Here is a 20,779-nt window from a genome sequence, read left to right as displayed (position 1 = left end):
GTGGGAAGCAGTACCTGGATTTGAGGAATGATCAGTGGATCTTGCTAGAGGAACTGGAGCAGGTCCTCAAGCCTTTCGAACAGGCCACTGTTTTTCTCAGTGGAGAGTCCTATGTCACAATATCTGTTTTACCTCCACTGCTGAAGGGTCTCCATAAGTCTACAAAGAAAACCACATACGAGTCTGCTGCTGTGAATTCTTTTCAGATTGCTGCAGACCAAGAGATGCAGGCAAGGTGGGTGTCTGAGTCTGCTTTTACAGAGAATGGAAAAAATGTGGCCATCATTGCTGCTGCCCTTGACCCCCGCTTTCGTAGGTTGAAGTTCCTGTCACCCGAGGATGCTTTGAAGGTACAAGTACAAATTCAGGCTCTGATAATTGATATCAAAAGAGCCAAGCAACAACTGCAAACGATTGAGCAGGAGCACTCGGCCAGTCCCCAGCGAAAGAACACCTCTATGCTGGACATTCTGCTTGGCTCGGACTCTGAGGGGGAGGGCACCGAGGATATTGGCCAGGAGGACAGTGCTGAGGGTGAATCTGTGAGAAATGAGGTTCTTTTGTATTTTGGGGAGAGTTGCATTCCAAGGGATACAAGCCCACTTCAATGGTGGAAGGAAAATGCAGGAAGGTTCCCCAACCTGGCAGTTCTAGCCAAATCCTACTTGTCTGTGCCTGCAACCTCCACTCCATCAGAACGTCTTTTTTCAGATGCTGGAAATATTGTAACCAAGAAAAGGGCAAGTCTGACGCCGGATCATGTTGACATGTTAACATTCCTCCACTCCAACCGTCAAACTATATCTTGAATTCAACACACACACACACACACACACACACACACACACACACACACACACACACACACACACACACACACACACAAAGAGAGAGAGAGGAAGAAGATATTCCTCCTGGGTGACATTCATTTATTTGTTAAATGCTGCATCTGGCACCGACACTTTTCAGTTTGCAAAATATAAGTGCTATGTTTGCGCAAAGACAGAGGGAGGAAGGAGTAGTAGAGTTTTTTATTTTTATTTTTTGGAATATTCCTCCTGGGTGACTTATTATTTATTTTGTTAATTTGTGAGATGCTACATTTGGCATCAAATGCGTTATTTTGCAGTTTGCACTTTGCACAATATAAGTGCCATGTTTGGAATAAAGTGGCATGTTTAATAAAAAATAATATATTAACAACACATGTCTTCATATCCATATTGTGTGAAAAGTTGTAATGTGAAATAATCGGTAACTGAAAAAATAATCGGTAGATTAATCGTTAGATTAATCGTAAAATTAGTCGTTAGATTAGTCGTTAGATTAGTCGACTAATCGAAAAAATAATCTCTAGATTAATCGTTAGAAAAATAATCGTTTGGGACAGCTCTAATTTGAACCTTGTCCCATATTCCTCTGCAACAGGCTATGCTGAAGAGCTGATGCGGATGGTGGAGGCCATGTGTCGAGGTGAGGACTACAACGGTGATGACTTTGACATCCCAGACCCGTCCCCTGTTACAGAGCCACTCAATGCATCATTCGAAAAGCCGGATAAGAGGGCAGCAGTCAATGCACATATGACCCGCTTTAGCATTACAAATAACACCTAAATGTACACATGAGAACCGGACTGAATGGAATAAACACAAACTTAATTTCATCTTTGCCGTGAGTGCTTTGATTTACTGTGTTGGGAACCTCCTGCTCCATCCTCACCTTGGTGTTCTGAAAAGTGTCATTACAGGGTGTGTAGTATGTCTGTGTTGCTACAGTTTTCCCCCTTATCCATGTGGGCTTGTATTGCATTGTCCCTGAAGTACAGCACATCTTAGACACCGTATGATCAAAAATATCAGCTACCCTTCCATGGTGAAGGTGTAAATTGATTTGCTAGGCCTATTTGTTGTAAGCTGTTGTAAGTTGTAAAAATGAAGACACATTCATGTGAAGCCAGAGGTATCATGTATTGACATTCATTTTCATGTATTTACAAACTCATGTATTTAAACTAAAAAAACAAAATTAACAAGTTAACAGCATACATGTATCATCACGGGCTGTTGGTGTCCTGGAACCCCCTGTAATCAATGGAGGGAAAAGTTCTCCGGATACACCACACCACACAGGAAGGTATGGGGACCCTGACATGTCTTCCCAGGTACTCGTAGCACCATCGCACAAACTGTCTGTATCCAGTGTACCTCTTCCACCTAAAAGTTGAAAGAAAATCAGAAGAAAAACACAGGTGTTTTAGATGTAGGCCTAGGCCTACTGTAACCTACATGACAGTTCGTTTTACGCATACATTTACGTCATTGGTGATATCAAATCATACAATTCCTACTAGTCCATACAAATGATTTTACAATAGGATTGTATACTCACTCGTTTCCCTCTACATCCCCGTATTCTTGCCGATAGTGGAAATGTGCGGTGCGCAGAACATGCAGATTCAGACAAACTGGCTCAAAGCCAGAATGTTCTGTGATGCAGCGGGTGTCTGCTCCCTCCTCCTCTCTCCTCTCGCACACTCTTGACTGTTCGCGGCAGCACACCGACTCCACTACCAGTGGCATTGGCTCACATCTCCCACAAGAACACCTAAAATATAACAGATAAAGGCAAGGGGCTTGAAACAATCTTACAATTGTCACAGAACTTTACAAAGTGTCAATGTCATGGGTTGATTCGCGTGAAAAGCCGACGTAGAACTAGCCTAATCGCGGAAGGATGGCCACTGGTCAGGAGCTAGGTTATAGCATAGGCTACTACTGGGTTATAGCATAGGCTACTGTATGAGTATGACGCAGGGCAAACTAATATAGTAGACCTAATTGGTATTTTCATCGCTCTCAAAAAAAATAACATAACTAAATAAAGATTAAGACTATGACAAGCACCGGGAAACAACAATGGCCCTTTGCGATCTGTAGGCTAGTAATGGTGACTATTTGGCTAATTCTGGGAGGTGAGGAGGCAGACTGCACACACACATGCTCGCTGGTGCAAACGCTGGTTGTGGTGGATATTACAAAGTACAATATCTTACGGAGTGTTCATTGTCAGAAAAGTGAACAAGAAGGAAGTTACCATTCCACGTGCTGTAGTCTGCCAAAATCCATAGGCATCCGACCGTCTGCCACAGCAGCACCACCAACAGCGCCTTCTGCCTCGCCATCCGAACTTTCCGTAGAACCCTGTGGCTCCAACTCATCCAAGTATGGCTCGTATCTATAGGGCATAACGCCCCTCACATTGTCCTCCAGCATTGGGTCGGACTCTGCCACTTCGAAAAATGTGTCAGGATCCGAGGATGAATCGGAGTTGTCAGAATCCATGTTGTTGACAGGTGTCAGGATAGTCGTGAGTGACAGGTGGGATAGTGTCTTGACCAAGGAGCCGTTCCGGAGTGTACGTCATAGGTCATGTGACTGACTAATAGGAAGGTCGGTAGCAGATCGCAAAAATCGCACTTTTAAAAGGCCGTACAAACTCAATTTCTCTATCATAATGATTAAAACCAACTTCAAGTGACTATTTTGTATGTGTACTTTCAATGTGTGTATGTATATTACTTTATTTTCCACGTGTCATGAGGTCTTTAAGATGCTAGATCTAACAGAACTTTGTGTTCTTGGTAAGGGGAGGGGGCACAACTCTCGACACTAATATGAAAAATATATCAATCAATGAAATTATTAAAAATATAACCAATGACAGTAATTTTCATTTTGAAAAGTTTATTTAAAAAAAGGCATTTTAAATTATTATTATTTGTTTATTTCAACATTCCAACATTTTTATTTGAATGGACTCTAAAACATTTTATGTGGGCTGAAGCCTATTTTAGGTACGCCACTGATGTGACTGCAGGATTTCCACTCAAGATTGTTGCCTTTGGAAAAGCTGTCAATCACTTGAAATATTTCTTCGCCGGTTGTCTGTCCCGTTAGCTTTTTGCAAAACAGAAGATGCTCATTTATGTCAGACTCTTCAGCGTAACCCGTAAAGGAAAGGAGCTGAGCCTTCCCACTCACATCTGTCATTTCATCCAACTGTATAGCGAACTGACCGGCTCTTCTAATTTTATTCACAATCTGTCCAACAATATCAGTGGGCATATCATCGATCTTGTGGCAGATTGTGTTGTTCGATAATGGAACGTTTTTCAGCGCGTCTTTGCTTTCTTGTCCAGCATAGTTTCAGCCAAAATGATCGCGGCAGGGAGAATTAGTTCTTCTGCAATTGAATGTGTTTTTTTTTTACTTGGCCACAAGTAATGCCACAGCATAGGATGCCTCCATTGCTTTGCTTGACACACTTGCCGCTTTCTTCTTTAATGTAGTCTGACATGACTTAAATTCTGACAGTTTTCGTTTGAAATAGTCCTCAGTTTTACAGACATTACCAGAGTTTTTGGTGCTCTGGTGCCGCTGCAGGTGGGCTGGCTTCATTGAACTATTTAGAGCACTTAGCTGCAAAAAAAAACAACAACACTGTGGCTGCGGTGGATCATCAGATGTACACATCAATCCATGAAAAATGTACCTGCCGCTGAACTGCCGGTGTTTGGTCTTGTCTGTTTGTTTTTTTTCTTTTCACTGGGCTCTCCTAAACCCGGTTCCGCAGCAACGGTACCGGTAGTTTTACATTTAACGCTGCCTAACCATGCATCCATTTTCCACAGTTATGAGCACTTTATAACCTAGCCACCCCCATCCAGTGTTTCATTTTTGCGGGTCTCTGGTGGCTAGGCATTGATACAATTTATTAAAAAGTTTTTTTGTGTGGAAATAAATTGCTATCCCAAATCTTTCTACATACCCCCTGCAATACCCTCAAGTACCTCCAAGGGTCCACGCACCCCCGGTTGGGAACCACTGCACTAGAGGACGTCGGGCCCTCAGGCCACCCTCATGAAGTTTCTGATTGTTTGGTCGGAGACATTCACACCAGTGGTCTGCTAGAGGTCATTGTAGGGCTCTGGCAGGGCTCTTCATGTTCCTCCTTGCACAAAGGAGCAGATACCGGTCCTGCTAATGGGTTAAGGACCTTCTACAGCATACGTGTCAAAGTCAAGGCCCGCGGGCCAGTTCTGGCCCGCAAACTCATTTTGTGTGGCCCGCAAGAGTTTTCAAAGAATATAATACGTTTGTTATACGGCTACACGCCACTTTACAGAAGCTCGTTGCCCATAAACTACATGTCCCACAAATCTCGTTTTGTGACATGCGCACTGAAGCGACTTCAGTCACTGTCGAGTGAGGCAGTGAGTGACAGCGGCACAACGACACCAAACACGGAGTGAAGTCTGCTTCAGCAACCGAGACAAGAAACACTGGAACCAGAACCAACAGACGGCTGCTTCCTCACAGAATGACCCGCTCTGTTAAGGCCGATATATGGTTCAACGTTGACGTAACGGAAGGTACCTTACGGACCCGTTGCGTCGTTGCGGGCCCTCCTTGCGTCGTTGCGTTCATCTCCCAAAAATTGTAACCTTTGGTTAACAAAATTGACTAACGTCATTTCAGTCATTTCACTTTCCCTCGGTTTTCAATTCCTACAATCCACAAAAACCGCCATTTAAAAAAAAGCTAGAATGGACCAAGCAGTCGAACGTCTGGTGAACGTCTGGTAAACAAATATAACGAGCGACGACGATAGACATCAAAAGAATATTAGTCAGTCTTTACAAAAAACATTGCACCCCCTAACCTTGTGGCGATGAATTGAATTGCGTCACGTAAACCCGACGCAGAACTATAAATGTTCCAGGCTGCGTCCACGCGTCTGCGTGGTCATTGCGTTATGGCAACGTTGAACCATAAATAAGCCTTTAGAGTCAGTACGGTGTCGCTACGGCTCATTCAGAGACACACATGGACTTATGCTTTAAAAAAAAACCTGCATTACCGTTATTTCCACTTTTGTGATATGAGAAAGATATGAGGTCTTGACTTGCAGCTTATGAATGAACGATGAAATTGAGTTTGACACCGCTGTTCTACGGCCCTGTCCAGCTCTCCTAGAGTAGCTGCCTGTCTCCTGGAATCTCCTCCATGCTCTTGAGACTGTGCTGGGAGACACAGCAAACCTTCTGGCACTGGCACGTATTGATGTGTTGGACTGCCGGTGCAACCTCTGTAGGGTCACGGTATCGCCTCATGCTACCAGTAGAGACACTGACCCTAGCCAAATGCAATTTTAGTGAAAAACAATCAGAAAAGATGAGGAAGGGGGACATGTCAGTGGACTCCACCAGGAAAACCATTCCTGTTTTGGGGGTAGTCTCATCCCCCCTTAATGGCCTAATGCAATGATGAGGTCTAGTATTGGAAAAATAACTACATATAACATCTGGAAGGGCTTTTGTAAAAAACTAAAATGAAAAAATGGAAGTTGTATGAATGATAAAAAGAGCAAGACAAAAACAACACCACTTGTTCAAATTGAACAAGAAACAGGAGAAAATGGACTCAGCTAAAGCACACTACTGTCCACTGTCTCTAAAGAACCTGAGACAAACAGAGGAGCAAAGACTCACCCGCTATGGAAATCCAGAGGAGCAGCAGAATGCTGAGTTGTCTCTTGACCCCTGGCACACCAGCCCAGCTGAACTCTGCCATCACCACACACTGGAAGAGCACAGCTGTCCTGTGACAACTAGTAGCTGTAAATAAAGTCATATCAAACTATATTGCATTGAATGTTCCTTTTCCAGTAGCAACATTCATTACCATTGCAGGACATTATGGAAATATGTTTTTATTTACCATGGCATTAATCACTAATTCTAGCCAGGTGCTTGTAGTAAGTACAAAGTGCAAAGTGTATATTGGAGTTATATCATGTTAAAAGTGGCTTCAATAAATGCTATTCAAAGAAGTGTTATGTAGCAGCTTCTGATGTAGTGTTCCACCAAATCACAGTCATCAGCAGCAGATCAGCTATGGAGCTCAATGCTAGGAATCTAAAGTCTCAATAATGACAGTCTGAACATCTGTAGTACCTGTAGACCATATGATCTGATTGGAATCTCCAAAAGAGTATATAGTCACAAAAGTGTTCCATGTCAAGGATTCATGGTCAAGCTACAGTATGTTCAATATGAATATGTTGCACCCCCTTACATTAGCAGACTGCAAAACAAGCTACGCTAAATTCAAAATGAAGCTTCTGATTGAAAATGTTAGCTGGCTCAATATGGATGGATGGATGGATGGATGGATGGATGGATGGATGGATGGATGGATGGATGGATGGATGGATGGATGGATGGATGGATGGATGGATGGATGGATGGATGGATGGATGGATGGATGGATGGATGGATGGATGGATGGATGGATGGCTGGATGGATGGATGGATGGATGGATGGATGGATGGATACTTTATTGATCCTAATTTTATTTCGTTACAGGAGCAGCAGTTTGTTCAGACATTACAATACAAATACTTACAAAGTAGAATAGAGAATTTAAACCACACACGGTATGGCTTGCAGATATGGTTGAACCTACATGACACCAAACTAAAACTAAGTGTGGGAATCTTTTTGTGACTACAAGCATTAATCAAGATCTCTGCTTGCTAATCTATCAACCGTCCTGACAAAGAGGTGACCAAGGCGGGAGTTTTGCTCTTTACAGTGCTGTCAGAGCTAAAACTAAAATTATATTTGTTTGTTTAAAATAATGTGCTCAGAAAAGCTAAGGTCAGCTCTGCTTAGGATGTATCCATTATTGTTACACAACCTGAAAGTATTTTAATGAATAAATAGCAAACATGGCAGTTTGTCCTTTGAACACACACTCTCACACACACACTGCTAGCTGGAACTAGGTCGCATTTATGTTCTTCACAGGATGAAAGAGCCCAACACATAGCTGGTCATCGTGTTATGTTCATGTTCCCAACACACACACACACCTGTCTATAATACACACACACACACACACACACACACACACACACACACACACACACACACACACACACACACACACACACACACACACACACACACACACACACACACACACACACACACACACACACACACACCTCTCACCCACCTGTTAGTGTTTTACCTATGTTCCATCTTTCAGCAGGTCGCCCCTCCCTCGCCCAGGGCCATGTGAACACCTCCAACAGGAATTTATTTAAAATACAGAAATGGATTTACTTTTAAACAAAATGAAATGACTGAAACAGCCTTGTGTTGTTTCTCGTCTCTCTCAGTCTTCTTTCTGCTCTGCTGCTATAAATCTCCCGCTCTCTCCTCCCCCCGTGACAGATTCACAGTTCAGATATATTTGTTTATAATGGTAAATAATCCCCTCTCTCGCTCTGTCTCTCTCTCCTCCCTCTGTTATGTCCCTTTCCCATCCCTTTCTTTGAGTATTTATTTGATGATAGCCCCCCCAGTTACTGTTTTTGTCCATCCCTCTCTTTTATCACCCCTCCCTCTCTTCAAACTAACTACTAAAAAATGAAAGTTTACTCTTCTAATTCACTGGTTTTATTGATTTTGTGTGTGTGTGTGTGTGTGTGTGTGTGTGTGTGTGTGTGTGTGTGTGTGTGTGTGTGTGTGTGTGTGTGTGTGTGTGTGTGTGTGTGTGTTTGTGTGTTTGCGTGTTTGTGCATTTACAGTGTTTGCATTGTGGTGAATGTATTTGTCTCTGTGATTCTCAGACAATGTGTACAGGCTGAGCATAAACTGAATCTGCTTTTGAAGCCGATGTAAACACTAAACCAGGGGTGCCCAACCAGTTGATCGCGGTCTACCAGTCGATCGCGGGCTGAGTTCCAGTCGATCGCGAGAAAATGTGAGTAGGCTATCCTCCTACTGTTGTGTAAAATAGGCCTACATTAAAACTTCCAACTTAAAACATCTTAAATAGGCACAATGAACTGCTGATCCGTGAAGCAGTGTGTAGATTTGTACAGCTATAGTAAGGTCAGGCATAATCAAAGAAAAAATCTCACGTGCTTCTTTCTAGCTGCGCGCATGGTATGGTTGCTAGGTTTTAACTAAGGACTCGGAAGGGCGCGAGAAGCTTGACTAGAGCGAGTGGATACTACCATGGCAGCAGAAGCTAAAACATCTAAAACTTATCATTTTCATTCAGAGTGGGAGGAGGATTATTTTTTCGTGTATTCGAATGCCAAGTCCATCTGTCTTATCTGCATTGCAAATTTGGCTTAACCAAAGAAAGGGAATTTGGAGCGGCATTTCAAGGCGGTCCACAAGAGCTACGATACAAACTTCCCAGCTAAATCATCACTGCGCGCCCGAAAAGTCAAGGAATTAAAAAGTCAGCTAGCAGCACAACAGCCCATTTTTACCAGGCCCAATACCACGAGTAAGGCTGCAACCATAGCTTCTTATCATGTCTGTCGTGTTCTTGCAAAAGGAAAGAAATCTTTCAAGGATGGTGAGATTGTGAAAGAAGCGTTCATGGAAGCTGCAGATGCGCTTTTTGCCGATTTTAAAAATGGAAAGGAGATTGTGTCTGCTATTCAGGATGTGCAGCTATCAAAAACTTTCCACACATGGACACAGAACTTAAGCGTCAGGGCAAAGACTGTGCGGAGCTTGAGAGTGCACGTTATGATGATCAAGTGCAAAGCATCTTGTCAGAATTTGACAGGCGCTTTACTGACTTTGCATCCATTGAGCCTGTTGTCAGTTTTCTCAGTTTTTCATTTGGGGAAAATATAGATGTGGATTGTATAACGTCCAAAGAGGCATCACTCTTCAACCTGGATAGCGGTGCTATTGAGAATGAGATCCTCACACTAAATAATGACATTGAGCTCAAATCAAGAGACCTGACACCTGATGTCCAACTCTGGAATCTAATGCAGAAAGAGAAGTACCCCAACCTCAGACAAACTGCAAAGAATTTGACTGCACTTTTTGGATCAACATATTTGTGTGAGTCTGCCTTTTCACATATGAAAGTCATTAAGTCAAAATACAGATCCACCATGACTGATGACCACCAGTGCAGCGGAGCCAATGTCGGATACACAGACAATCATGGCCGCCTTAAAACGGACCAAGCAGTGTGTGCTAACTAAGATCGACTCAACTGTGACGGCGGCTGCAGGTGAACTGCAGACAAAAGTAGACAACTTGTCGAGGGACTTAAGATCAGAAATCTTCAATGTGCGCACAGAGTTTACTAAGGTTATTTAAGATGTCAGGAAGGAGAACGCAACTTTTGTAACACGCATTGAAGACCTTGAGGAGGGGGCTAATTGCTATGCTAACCGGGTGGTGGAACTCCATGCTAAAGTTACTACGCTGTCCTCAGAAGTGAACAGGTTGATGGACAAAACTGAAGATTTAGAGTCCCGACAACGGAGGGATAACTGCAGGCTAGTCGGTGTGGTCAGGGGCACAGCAATTTTAATTTTTTTTCAATTTTAAGGGGATACCTTTTGAACTCTCTGAAATAATATGTGTTCCCAATGGTAGATATATTGTTGCAGTTGGCAGGCTGTTTAAATAATATTGGCTAATATCTATGGACCGAATTGGGATGACTCTTTTTATAAACTTATTTTCAGCTCTCCCTGACCTTAATGCTTATAGATTTCATTTTTCTCCCCTGTCCACTATTCCAGGATTGATTATTTCATTGTAGATGACCAATTACTTTCCTTAATCCCCAGGAGCCATTACCACAGCATTGTGTTATCAGACCATGGCCCAGTACAAATAGATAGGATGTTTCCTGGTAATATAGCACCCCAGCACACCTGGCGTCTAGACCCCCATTTGCTTTCATATGAACACTTTAAAACTTACCTCATTGACCAGTTCGACTTTTTTCTAGAGGAGTATTCTATGGGAATCCCTAAAAGCTTACATCAGGGGACAGGCTATTTCATACACTGCACACAAAAACAAGGAGCGATCTAAACGACTTAAGGAATTGACACACAGCATTGCAGATGTTTATAGACGGTATGCTCTCTTGGCCACGACAGATCTCTTTAAAGAAAAAGTACTGCTTCAATCCGAATTTAATACACTTTTGACGTGGAGAGCTGAAAAAAATATTTTCAAAACTAAACAGGTTTACTATGAACATGGGGACAGGGCAGGGAGGTTCCTTGCACTTCAGCTCAAGCTGCAGTCGGCTTCACAGATGATTCCAAGGACCAACAAAACTTCTGATTCGACTTCACACGGTCCTCAAATAATTAATGACCAGATTAAGCAGTACTACTCTACTTTATATCAGAGGTAGACATTCATTTGTCCAAAATTCTGTAATTTCTCGATTCCTTACATATCCCAAAACTTTCACCAGACTCCCAGTACTCCTTAGAACAGCCATTAACGGTTGGAGAAATAGAAAACGCAATAAGACTGTCTCGTACAGGGAAGGCACCAGGCCCGGATGGGTTTCCCATCGAGTTTTATAAAAAATACTCCTCGAAACTTGTGCCTGTTTTAAAATCGGTATATGACGAATCAATGGCTGTGGCAGCGGGGTGTGGTTAGGGTGCGGGCTGCTGGAGTGGTAGGAGTGGCTCAGCCGGAGGCCAGACAGCTGATCGGGATCAGGTAATCAGTGCCTGATTAAAGTCATGGTCGTAACCTGGTTCTGTTCTGTTGCAGTAGACGGGGGCCTGAGTGAGGACTGTTTTCCCCTCGCCCGCAGGACGAGAGCCACTAACCGCCAGTACCATTGCGACAGTACTGTTCTGTAATAAAGATTTCATTATGTTTCAAAGTACCGAGTGATCCTTCCATCATTGGGAACGTAGGTGTGACCCCGAACGCTCACAATGGCTAATGGCAAATTGCCACCAACACTCTCTCAAGTGACAATTTCAGTGATATTGAAAAAAGGCAAGGATCCCTTACAGTATAGTTCCTATAGGCCAATCAGCATTCTTTGTTGCGACTATAAAATATTGACTAAGTCCTGGCCCAGCAATTAGAAGCCTTTATTCCTACCATTATTGATGAAGACCAAACAGGTTTCATTCCTGGGCGACAATCGTTTTTTAATGTACGGCGTTTGTTTAATTTGTTATTGTCCCCTAAATCCACAGTGCAGCCTGAAATCATCGTAAGCCTTGATGCTGAAAAGGCGTTTGATAGGATTGAGTGGAACTCTCTTTTTGCTGCCTTGGAAAAATTTGGACTGGGACCTGTTTTTTGTAAATGGATTAAGACAATATATTCAGCACCTACAGCCGCTGTTAAAACAAACAGTCTTATGTCCGATTATTTTATGCTCTATAGAGGAACAATGCAGGGATGCTGTCTGTCACACTATTTATTTGACATTGCAATTGAGCCTTTAGCGATTGCTAGCAGATCGGACAATAGGTTTAAGGGTGTTTCCAGAGGCAACATAGTACATAAAACATCTCTATATGCGGATGACCTGTTTTTCCAAATATCAGACCCAATAGAAAGCATGCCATATCTTCTCTCTTTACTGCAGAGATTTGGGAGCATTTCAGGGTAGAAAATAAATGTTTCTAAATCTCTGCTGTTTCCTCTCAATGACTTGGCAAAGCAGGATAATTATGGTCATTTGCCCTTTAGGATTGAAAATGAAAGTTTTACTTACTTGGGTATTGAGACAGCAGGCTCAGTTAACACAATAAGTACAATTACAAATCTATCTTGGAACATATCAAGAAAGATCTAGATTGGTGGTCAAAGCTACCTGTCACACTAGCAGAGCGGATAAACGCTGTCAAAATGACAATATTGCCCAGATATTTGTACCCGTTTCAAATGATTCCGATTTTTCTCCCAAAATCCTTTTTTCCCACCTGGATTGCCTTATCTCTGCCTTTATATGGAATAAGAAGCATGCACGCACAAGGAAGGCAAAACTGGAGAGGGTCAAATCTGAAGGGGGTCTGGGTCTACCTAAATTACAATTTTATTACTGGGCAGCTAATATTGCTACGCTCACATACTGGATTACCACATTTGCAGATAAGGAGGGCCCAATATGGGCTACAATGGACTTGGAGTCCACACACCCAATTTCTCCAATCTCATTTTTAACTGCCCCCCTTCAATTGAATATTAAAGTAAACAAGTTTAACTCAAACTTAGTCGTCCAAAACTCATTAAAGATCTGGGGTCAATTTAGAAAACATATGAATCTGGAAGGCATATGCAGTTTTTCACCAATAATGTCTAATCACCTTTTACACCATCCCGTTTGGACATGGCAGTTGCCGTTTGGCATAGAAGTGGCTTGGTCTATTTTCAAGATCTTTTTACTGACAACAGTTTTGCATCATTTACGCACTTGGGTCGAGATCACAACATACCGAAATATCACTATTTTAGATAACTCCAGGCTAGGTCTTTTGCTTCTAAACATTTTTCAGGATATCCATGTCCACCCTCTAAAGATCTAGCTCACTCAGTTCTTAATGTGAATCCATTTAATAAAGGGGCTGTGTCTAAAATATATACATTTATTCTGAATAACTGCTCTCACACATGGGATAAAACTAAAGAAGCATGGGAAGTGGATATTAGAGATTTTATTTCAGAGAAAGCCTGGTAGAACATCATTTCACGTATACACACCTCTTTGTTTTGTATTAGACATGGATTAATACAATTTAAGGTAGTACACCGACTGCACTACTCCAATGATAGACTAGCTAAGATTTTTTCCCAGTGTCGCTCCAACCTGTCCCAGGTGTCATTGTTCCCTTGTCTCCCTGGGGCATATGTTCTGGTCATGTCCGTCATTAAGCAGTTTCTGGGCTTCTGTTTTTCGATCACTCTCTGCAATATCTGGCAGGATACTGCTTCCTAACCCTCAAACAGCTATTTTTGGAACTGTTGACACAGGACTAGGGTTTTCCTCCCTCCATAAAAATGCAGCTGCCTATGCGCCCTTACATGCCCGCCGTCTCATACTCCTGAATTGGAAAGGAAAGAATCCCCCTTCCTATATTCACTGGATCAGGGAAGTGATGCTGGGGTTGTAATTGGAAAATTGAGATATGCAGGTTCACAAATACGACAAAACTTTGTCGCCATTTACTACCCATGTTAGAGGCTTATCCTTCACCGGATTCACTGTGGTTCTTTTACAATCTTAGATAACCTAACTTGGTTTAGAAGGCTGGCAATCGGAATAGCATAAGCTAAAATGTTTTGTGTGGGTTATGTGTGTGATGTTTTATTATGTGTGAGTATTTACTCATATACTGTCTGATCATTTATTTGTTTTTCTTTCGGTGTTATGTTTGTTTATTCATTGGGGAATCCCACCTGGAGGGGGAGGGGGGTGGATTTGGGGGCTCTACAACTGTTTGGCATCAATGTTCAGAATAATGTGTTGAAAAACTGAAAAATAAATTGTGAAAAAAAAAAGAGCTTGAAATGTCATCGAGCATACAGACATACTGTACATGAGTGCAGAAAATATCTGGAGATCAGCCCTGGCTACCATGAAATCATACCTACTTCCTGATTTTATTTTGCCGGTATGCCAGTTTGTGTGTGTGTGTGTATGAGTGAGTGAGTGAGTGAGTGAGTGAGTGAGTGAGTGAGTGAGTGAGTGAGTGAGTGAGTGAGTGAGTGAGTGAGTGAGTGAGTGAGTGAGTGAGTGAGTGAGTGAGTGAGTGAGTGAGAGAGAGAGAGAGAGAGGCAGCAGCAGCAGCAGCAGAAGGGGCTTAGAGTACAATGAATCTGATACAGAGAGGAGCTTAACAGAGAAGGGAGGGGGAAAAAAGTAAAGCAGCACCAAATGTCATTAAACAGACCTCCACCTAAATTCAGCTTGGATCATATCTGTATTACATAACCTGAGATTATCATTGAATCAACACTCACGTTAAATTAGGGTGCCACAGCCTGGTTGTTCAAAGCTGAATCAACAGGAGGAACGTTATAGCTGGTCTGAAGTCAGTCTTCACTGAGCTGTGCTGACCTTGTGCCTTAAATGCTAAATTAGCGCTAACACACATTAGCACTGCTACTAGGCTTGATAACCTACACTCAGTTAACGAACAGTATATAATAACTAATCATCCTCAACTATGCAGATACATGTTAACCACTTTATCTCACATAACATTTAAAACATAGGATGAACATTCCTGTATGTGAGGATACTGATGTAAAATCACAATTATCTTATCTATTCATCTTTACTTTGATGTTTGAGGACAATGTAACATGTTGAAACTCTTTATAATTACTCTTTGACATCAAAGACAGCCTGTTTTGCACATAAACATTATTTGCCATTTTTGTTTTGCCTAATAACAATATAATGTCAGAGCCATCCAGCTTAACAGATCTTCTGCTCAGGTGCATGGCTGAACAAGTGCAACAAAGGAGATCTATAGATAGACAAAACATATCACAGTTTGGTTTTCAAGCCTGTTTGGTTTTGCGGTTGTAAATATACCGTAACTAATGGCTCTAATTCCATGTTACTTATTGCAACAACTGACAGAACAGAGACATTGTCCTGAACTTACAGAACAGAGACATTGTCCTGAAGTTCAACAAATGTATTGGTGTTAAAAATACTGCACATTCTTTTTTCTATAAAACGTGTCTCCATGTTTAAGTTCTGTGGTGAATAACTGCACCAAATATAGAAATACAATAAAGTGTGTTGCTTTCGTGCTAGACAAACACTGTCAGTTAGCTATTTTAGAAATTAAAACTTGAGCAAGTCTACAGGCCTGTGGCACTTTGCCAACCAGGTCTTGAAGAGACCGCTGTGATCCCTGATCATAGCGCTGGGGAAGCGGGTTCTGTGGTCATATGTATATGGCATCTCACTGCCGACCAAAACTCTGGCTTTGGATTTTTACAACAGCTGGTGGATTGTACAGCTAATTAAGTTGCAGGCTGTAAACAGTCCACTCAATATGTCAGACTGAAGTTACTTTCTGAAGAACAACTCTAAAACAGCAACATCCAAGCCAGAATATCCATGTGGGACCCAGGTATGTCGGTGCCAGGCAGCTGTTTTGGTTTTAAAAAAATCTAACAAAAAAAACTACTTTAAAGAGATTCCCTGGCCCTGTGAACATGGAGCCAGGGGATCAAGATACATTTGCTGTCAGCATAAAACAAAAGATGAGTTGAGGAGTCCAACCGTTAAGCATTTTTTCTTGGTCTGGTCAAGTGGCGCATTAACACGATCACCTGGACATTTTCTAAGGGATTGCTTTGGGACATCCTGACTTGTGACGTAGAAAATTCCTTACCTTAGCAAATCAGTACAAAACAGCTTGTCAGAGTGTGTGTGTGTGTGTGTGTGTGTGTGTGTGTGTGTGTGTGTGTGTGTGTGTGTATGTGTGTGTGTGTGTGTGTGTGTGTGTGTGTGTGTGTGTGTGTGTGTGTGTGTGTGTGTGTGTGTGTGTGTGTGTGTGTGCAGGGCCGTCGCACAGGGGGGTAAACCACCACAGCTGTGGGGGGGCCCAAGGCAGAGGGGGGCCCATGGGAAGTTTAGATTTTTTTTTTTCAAAGTATTTTTCGTTGTTGTTCAACTAAATCTCATGATAAATATCAATCTAAATGCAAGCTTAACGTATTCGTTTTTATAAATTGTATGGTATATTATTCCAAAAAAGTAAAATCTGCTGTCACTACACTATTGTGAACACCCCTTGAGAAAAGCGCAAGATGGTTCAGTCCACACTGTCGGAGATTGGCAATAGCCTCGTTGCACGGTAACCGTAAATTCTACTTCCGCTGTTACTGTATGCGCTTCTAAACTTCCGGTGTGATATCGGTGAACGTCAAACATGGCGAGTTTCTACACTAGATACCTGCAGGATCTCCCAAACATTTCCATCTCAGATGTCCACCGACTTGTTCGGATGGGCAGTTCTACACCGAAGAGCAAACGTGATAAGGGATACAAAATGTACCTATCCAGTTATATCGACAATTATGAAGGTAAGTTGTAACTATGGCACAATATTATTGTAGCTACATAGCTAACATTAGCGCTTACATAGTGATATTACTGTGGTAATAGCTTTACTTACTTTTATAATTTAACGTGGTCTTTGCTCGACTTTTCAATGTTAGAAAGATATAAGATTATTGTTTTGTATAAAATAACATGTATGATGTTGAATTCCCACAGTTTCAAATAAAGATCCAGCAGGGAGAGTGAGCGTCAGGGCTGTTTGTTTCAGGTCGATGAGGAAAAACGATAAGCCTCACGACCTCAGAGTAGGGAGAAAAAGTGTCTTAACCTATATTTATGTGGCTAGATTTGGTAAGCTGTATGTAGACGAAAATAAGTGCAGCCAAGTCACTTGCTCGTATCACCGTTTGTGGCAACACCGAGTAGTCGTGGTCAGTAGCTACAGCCGCGATTTCCATCTCGTTGTCAGAGACATCGGGACTCTCCACATCTGGCCGCGGGCGCCTCTCCCAAACACTCGGTCTAGGTGCCGATAGCTCAAACCCGTTCCAAGAAAACAGAACAGGGACTGATCCCTTTTGGAGTTTTCTTAGTCCCCCGGCTGTCACGACAAAATCTGTGCTTTTAAAGTGCCTACTGCAGACCTTTGAATGTTTCGTCGGACTGAAATTATCCCTTCGGATTCTCCTCAGCCACTCGGCCCGTACCGCCGGGTCAACGGGAAATGAATGAAAGGAAAGTAGCTTATTGTACCTCGAAGAATTCGTACACTGAGGTACACAACAGTGCAGTGCCGATGTCCCGCATAAATGCACGTGTCATCTCAACAGATGCCAGCGATGTCAGTGGCACAGCCTCAGGCCAACGGGTGGTCCTGTCAACCATGGTCAACAGGTAGGTGAAACCCTGAGAGGAGGGCAGAGGGCCGACCAGATCAATGTTAACATGGTCAAACCGTCTCTCTGGCACTGGGAACAACTCTAACGGGGCTTTAGTGTGGCGGTGTACTTTGGCCCATTGGCACTCAACACAGGTGTTAGCCGAGTCCCGAACGTCCTTCTGGAGGCCGTGCCAAACAAATTTTGCCGCAACCAGCCTCTGTGACACTTTAGAACCAGGGTGGGAGAGACCATGGACGGCATCAAAAACTTGTCGTCGCCAAGCCATGGGAATGATTGGCCGAGGGGAGCCTGTGGAGACGTCACACAGGAGTGTGGTGCTGGTATCGCCAAAAACCACATCCTCCATCATCAGCCCAGTAGTTGAGCTCTTAAGGTGTTGCACGTCTGGGTCTGTGGTCTGGTCCACTGCCATTCGGCTGTAATCCAAACCAAGATGGACTGCCCCTGCCACAGCCCGTGACAGGCAGTCAGCCACCTGGTTGTCCTTACCTGCAACGTGCTGTAAATCCGTGGTGAACTCGGAAATGTAGCACAGATGACGTTGCTGGCGGGCGGACCACGGCTCAGCCACCTTGGCCATGGCGAAAGTCAGCGGCTTGTGGTCGACAAAAGCGGTGAAGTGTCGCCCTTCCAGCAGGGAACGAAAGTGTCTGATGGCGAGGTAGAGGCCAAGCAGCTCCCGGTCGAAGGTGCTGTACTTCCGTTCACTGGGGCGCAACTGATGGCTGAAGAAAGCAAGCGGCTGCCAGGCCCCGCCTACCCACTGCTCGTAGACGGCACCGACAGCGTAGTCTGAGGCGTCCGAGGTGATGGCGATGGAGGCTGAGGGAGAAGGATGTGCCAGCATGGCGGCGTTCCCCAGGGCTGTCTTTGTGTCAGCAAAAGCTTTGACCCTGCTTTCAGTCCAGTCTACACCGTGCTTGGGCTTACCTTTCAAGGCCTCGTGCAAGGGCCGCATGAACTGGGCGGCTCGAGGAATGAACCGGTGGTAAAAATTCACCATGCCCAGGAACTCCTGCAGGGCCTTGACAGTGAGCGGGCGTGGAAACTGTGTCACCGCCTCCACCTTTGATGGGAGAGGGACTGCACCATCCTTGGTGACTCTGTGTCCCAGGAAATCGATGGTGGAGAGACCGAATTGGCACTTGGCGGGGTTAACAATTAGCCCATGTTGGCTGAGGCGCTCAAAAAGTGTTCTGAGGTGCGCCAGATGCTGAGCTTTGGACGTGCTTGCTACCAGGATGTCGTCCAAGTACACAAAAAGAAAAGGCAGGTCTCGTAGGACAGAGTCCATGAGGCGTTGAAAAGATTGAGCAGCATCTTTAAGGCCGAACGGCATTCTCAAAAACTCAAACAGGCCAAATGGCGTGATAACTGCTGTTTTGGGAATGTCCAGTGAGTGTACCGGCACCTGATGATAACCCCGGACGAGGTCAACCTTGGAAAAAAATCACCATACCAGCCAGGTGTGATGAAAAATCCTGTATGTTCGGGACTGGGTATCGGTCAGGTGTCGTTGCCTCATTAAGCCGCCGGTAGTCGCCACACGGGCGCCAGCCGCCACCGGGTTTGGGGACGATGTGGAGGGGTGACGCCCACGGGCTGTCGGATCGGCGGACTATGCCCAGGCGCTCCATGTTAGCAAACTCAGCCTTTGCAACGGCAATCTTGGTCGGGTCGAGGCGCCGAGCACGGGCGTAAACGGGTGGACCAGTAGTGGTGAGATGGTGCTCCACACCATGCTTCACGGCAGACGCCGAGAAAGTGGGCTGAGTGAGGGCCGGGAAACCAGCCAGTAGACGTTGGAAGTCATCTGAGGATGAGAGCATGCTAGACAGTTGTATGGAGTCAGCCCCGCTGAGCGTGCACGTATATGAACAAAACGTGACAGCGTCAATCAAACGGCGGTTCTTGACATCCACTAACAGTCCGTGTGCACACAAAAAAACGGCACCAAGGAGGGAAAAAGCAATGTTGGCTGTAACAAAATCCCAGCCAAACCGATGCCCTCCGAAATACAACTCAACATACCGCTTTCCATATGTGCGGATGGGGGTCCCATTAGCAGCTTCCATAGGGGGGCCATGGCTGTCGGTCGCAATGTCCAAACGGGATGCAGGCAGGACGCTCCTCTGTGCTCCCGTGTCGCACAGGAAACGTCGTCTGGAGATGCTGTCACGGATGAAAAGCAGCCTGCCTACGCGGCCAACGCTCATGGCCACTACTGAGCGCCGGCCCTGGCGTTTCCCGACCCGCCGAAACTGCATGGAGGATGGCATTTAAGAGCCTTCGGTCCAAACTTCTCATGGTAAAAACACATACCTGAAGACTGCTGGGGGCCTGAAAACTGCTGCCGACCTGTAGACTGCTGCCGGCCTGAAAACTGCTGCCGACGAGAAGATGTTCCAGCAATGAGTGCGGAATCGTCCTGTGGCACAGGAACGACGTGCGCGGGAAGGAGCGCCGCCATGACACAGTGCCCTTGACTCGCCAGGAAAAATGTATCAGCCTCTTCAGCCAGTCTCCGACAATCAGTGATTGTGGTGTTTGCTAATGCAGCTCTGACTTGGGAAGGCAGCTGACGCAGAAAAAGTTGCATGAAAAGAAAATCGGGTCTGTGCTCACCTAGGAGATCCAGCATACGGTCCATGAGCTCAGACGGTTTGCTGTCACCCAGTCCCTGAAGGGAGAAAAGCCTGCTGGCTCTCTCAGCATCTGACAGTTCAAAAGTTTTCAACAGGTGGGCTTTAAGTGTTGCATACTTTTCAGCTGCGGCAGGATTTTTAAGGAGGCTCACCACTCTGGATGCGGTTGAATTTCCAAGAGCTGATACAACGTAGTAGTAACGTGTAGTATCAACGGTGATTTCACGCAACGCGAACTGCGCTTCAGTCAGGGGAAACCATGCTGACGCAGATGATTCCCAGAATTCGGGGAGTTTGAGGGTAACA

At 44.3% G+C, this 20,779-nt stretch overlaps 2 protein-coding genes across 2 annotated transcripts in view; both read right to left on the bottom strand.

Annotated features, from left to right (window-relative positions):
- Window positions 1-8,297, bottom strand: part of tmem132a (transmembrane protein 132A) — a 71,720-nt gene extending 63,423 nt beyond the window's left edge. Inside the window, 2 exon segments of the mRNA XM_063884327.1 lie at window positions 6,554-6,679; window positions 8,086-8,297. Coding sequence (XP_063740397.1) covers window positions 6,554-6,635 — 82 coding nt within the window. The 5' untranslated portion in view covers window positions 6,636-6,679; window positions 8,086-8,297.
- LOC134864008 (uncharacterized) lies at window positions 1,428-3,606 on the bottom strand. The gene is made up of 3 exons (XM_063882734.1): window positions 3,097-3,606; window positions 2,392-2,607; window positions 1,428-2,216 (listed from the first exon to the last, which is right to left on the bottom strand). Exons 1-3 carry the CDS (start codon window positions 3,342-3,344, stop codon window positions 2,057-2,059), a joined length of 624 nt encoding a protein of 207 aa, XP_063738804.1. The 5' UTR covers window positions 3,345-3,606; the 3' UTR covers window positions 1,428-2,056.
- Window positions 8,298-20,779: the final 12,482 nt, after the last annotated feature.

Source organism: Eleginops maclovinus, chromosome 5, assembly GCF_036324505.1.
Source record: "Eleginops maclovinus isolate JMC-PN-2008 ecotype Puerto Natales chromosome 5, JC_Emac_rtc_rv5, whole genome shotgun sequence".
In the NCBI taxonomy this organism is placed as follows: domain Eukaryota; kingdom Metazoa; phylum Chordata; class Actinopteri; order Perciformes; family Eleginopidae; genus Eleginops; species Eleginops maclovinus.
The sequence above is the reverse complement of the archived record's forward strand: the minus strand, read 5'-3'. Positions and strand labels throughout refer to the sequence as shown.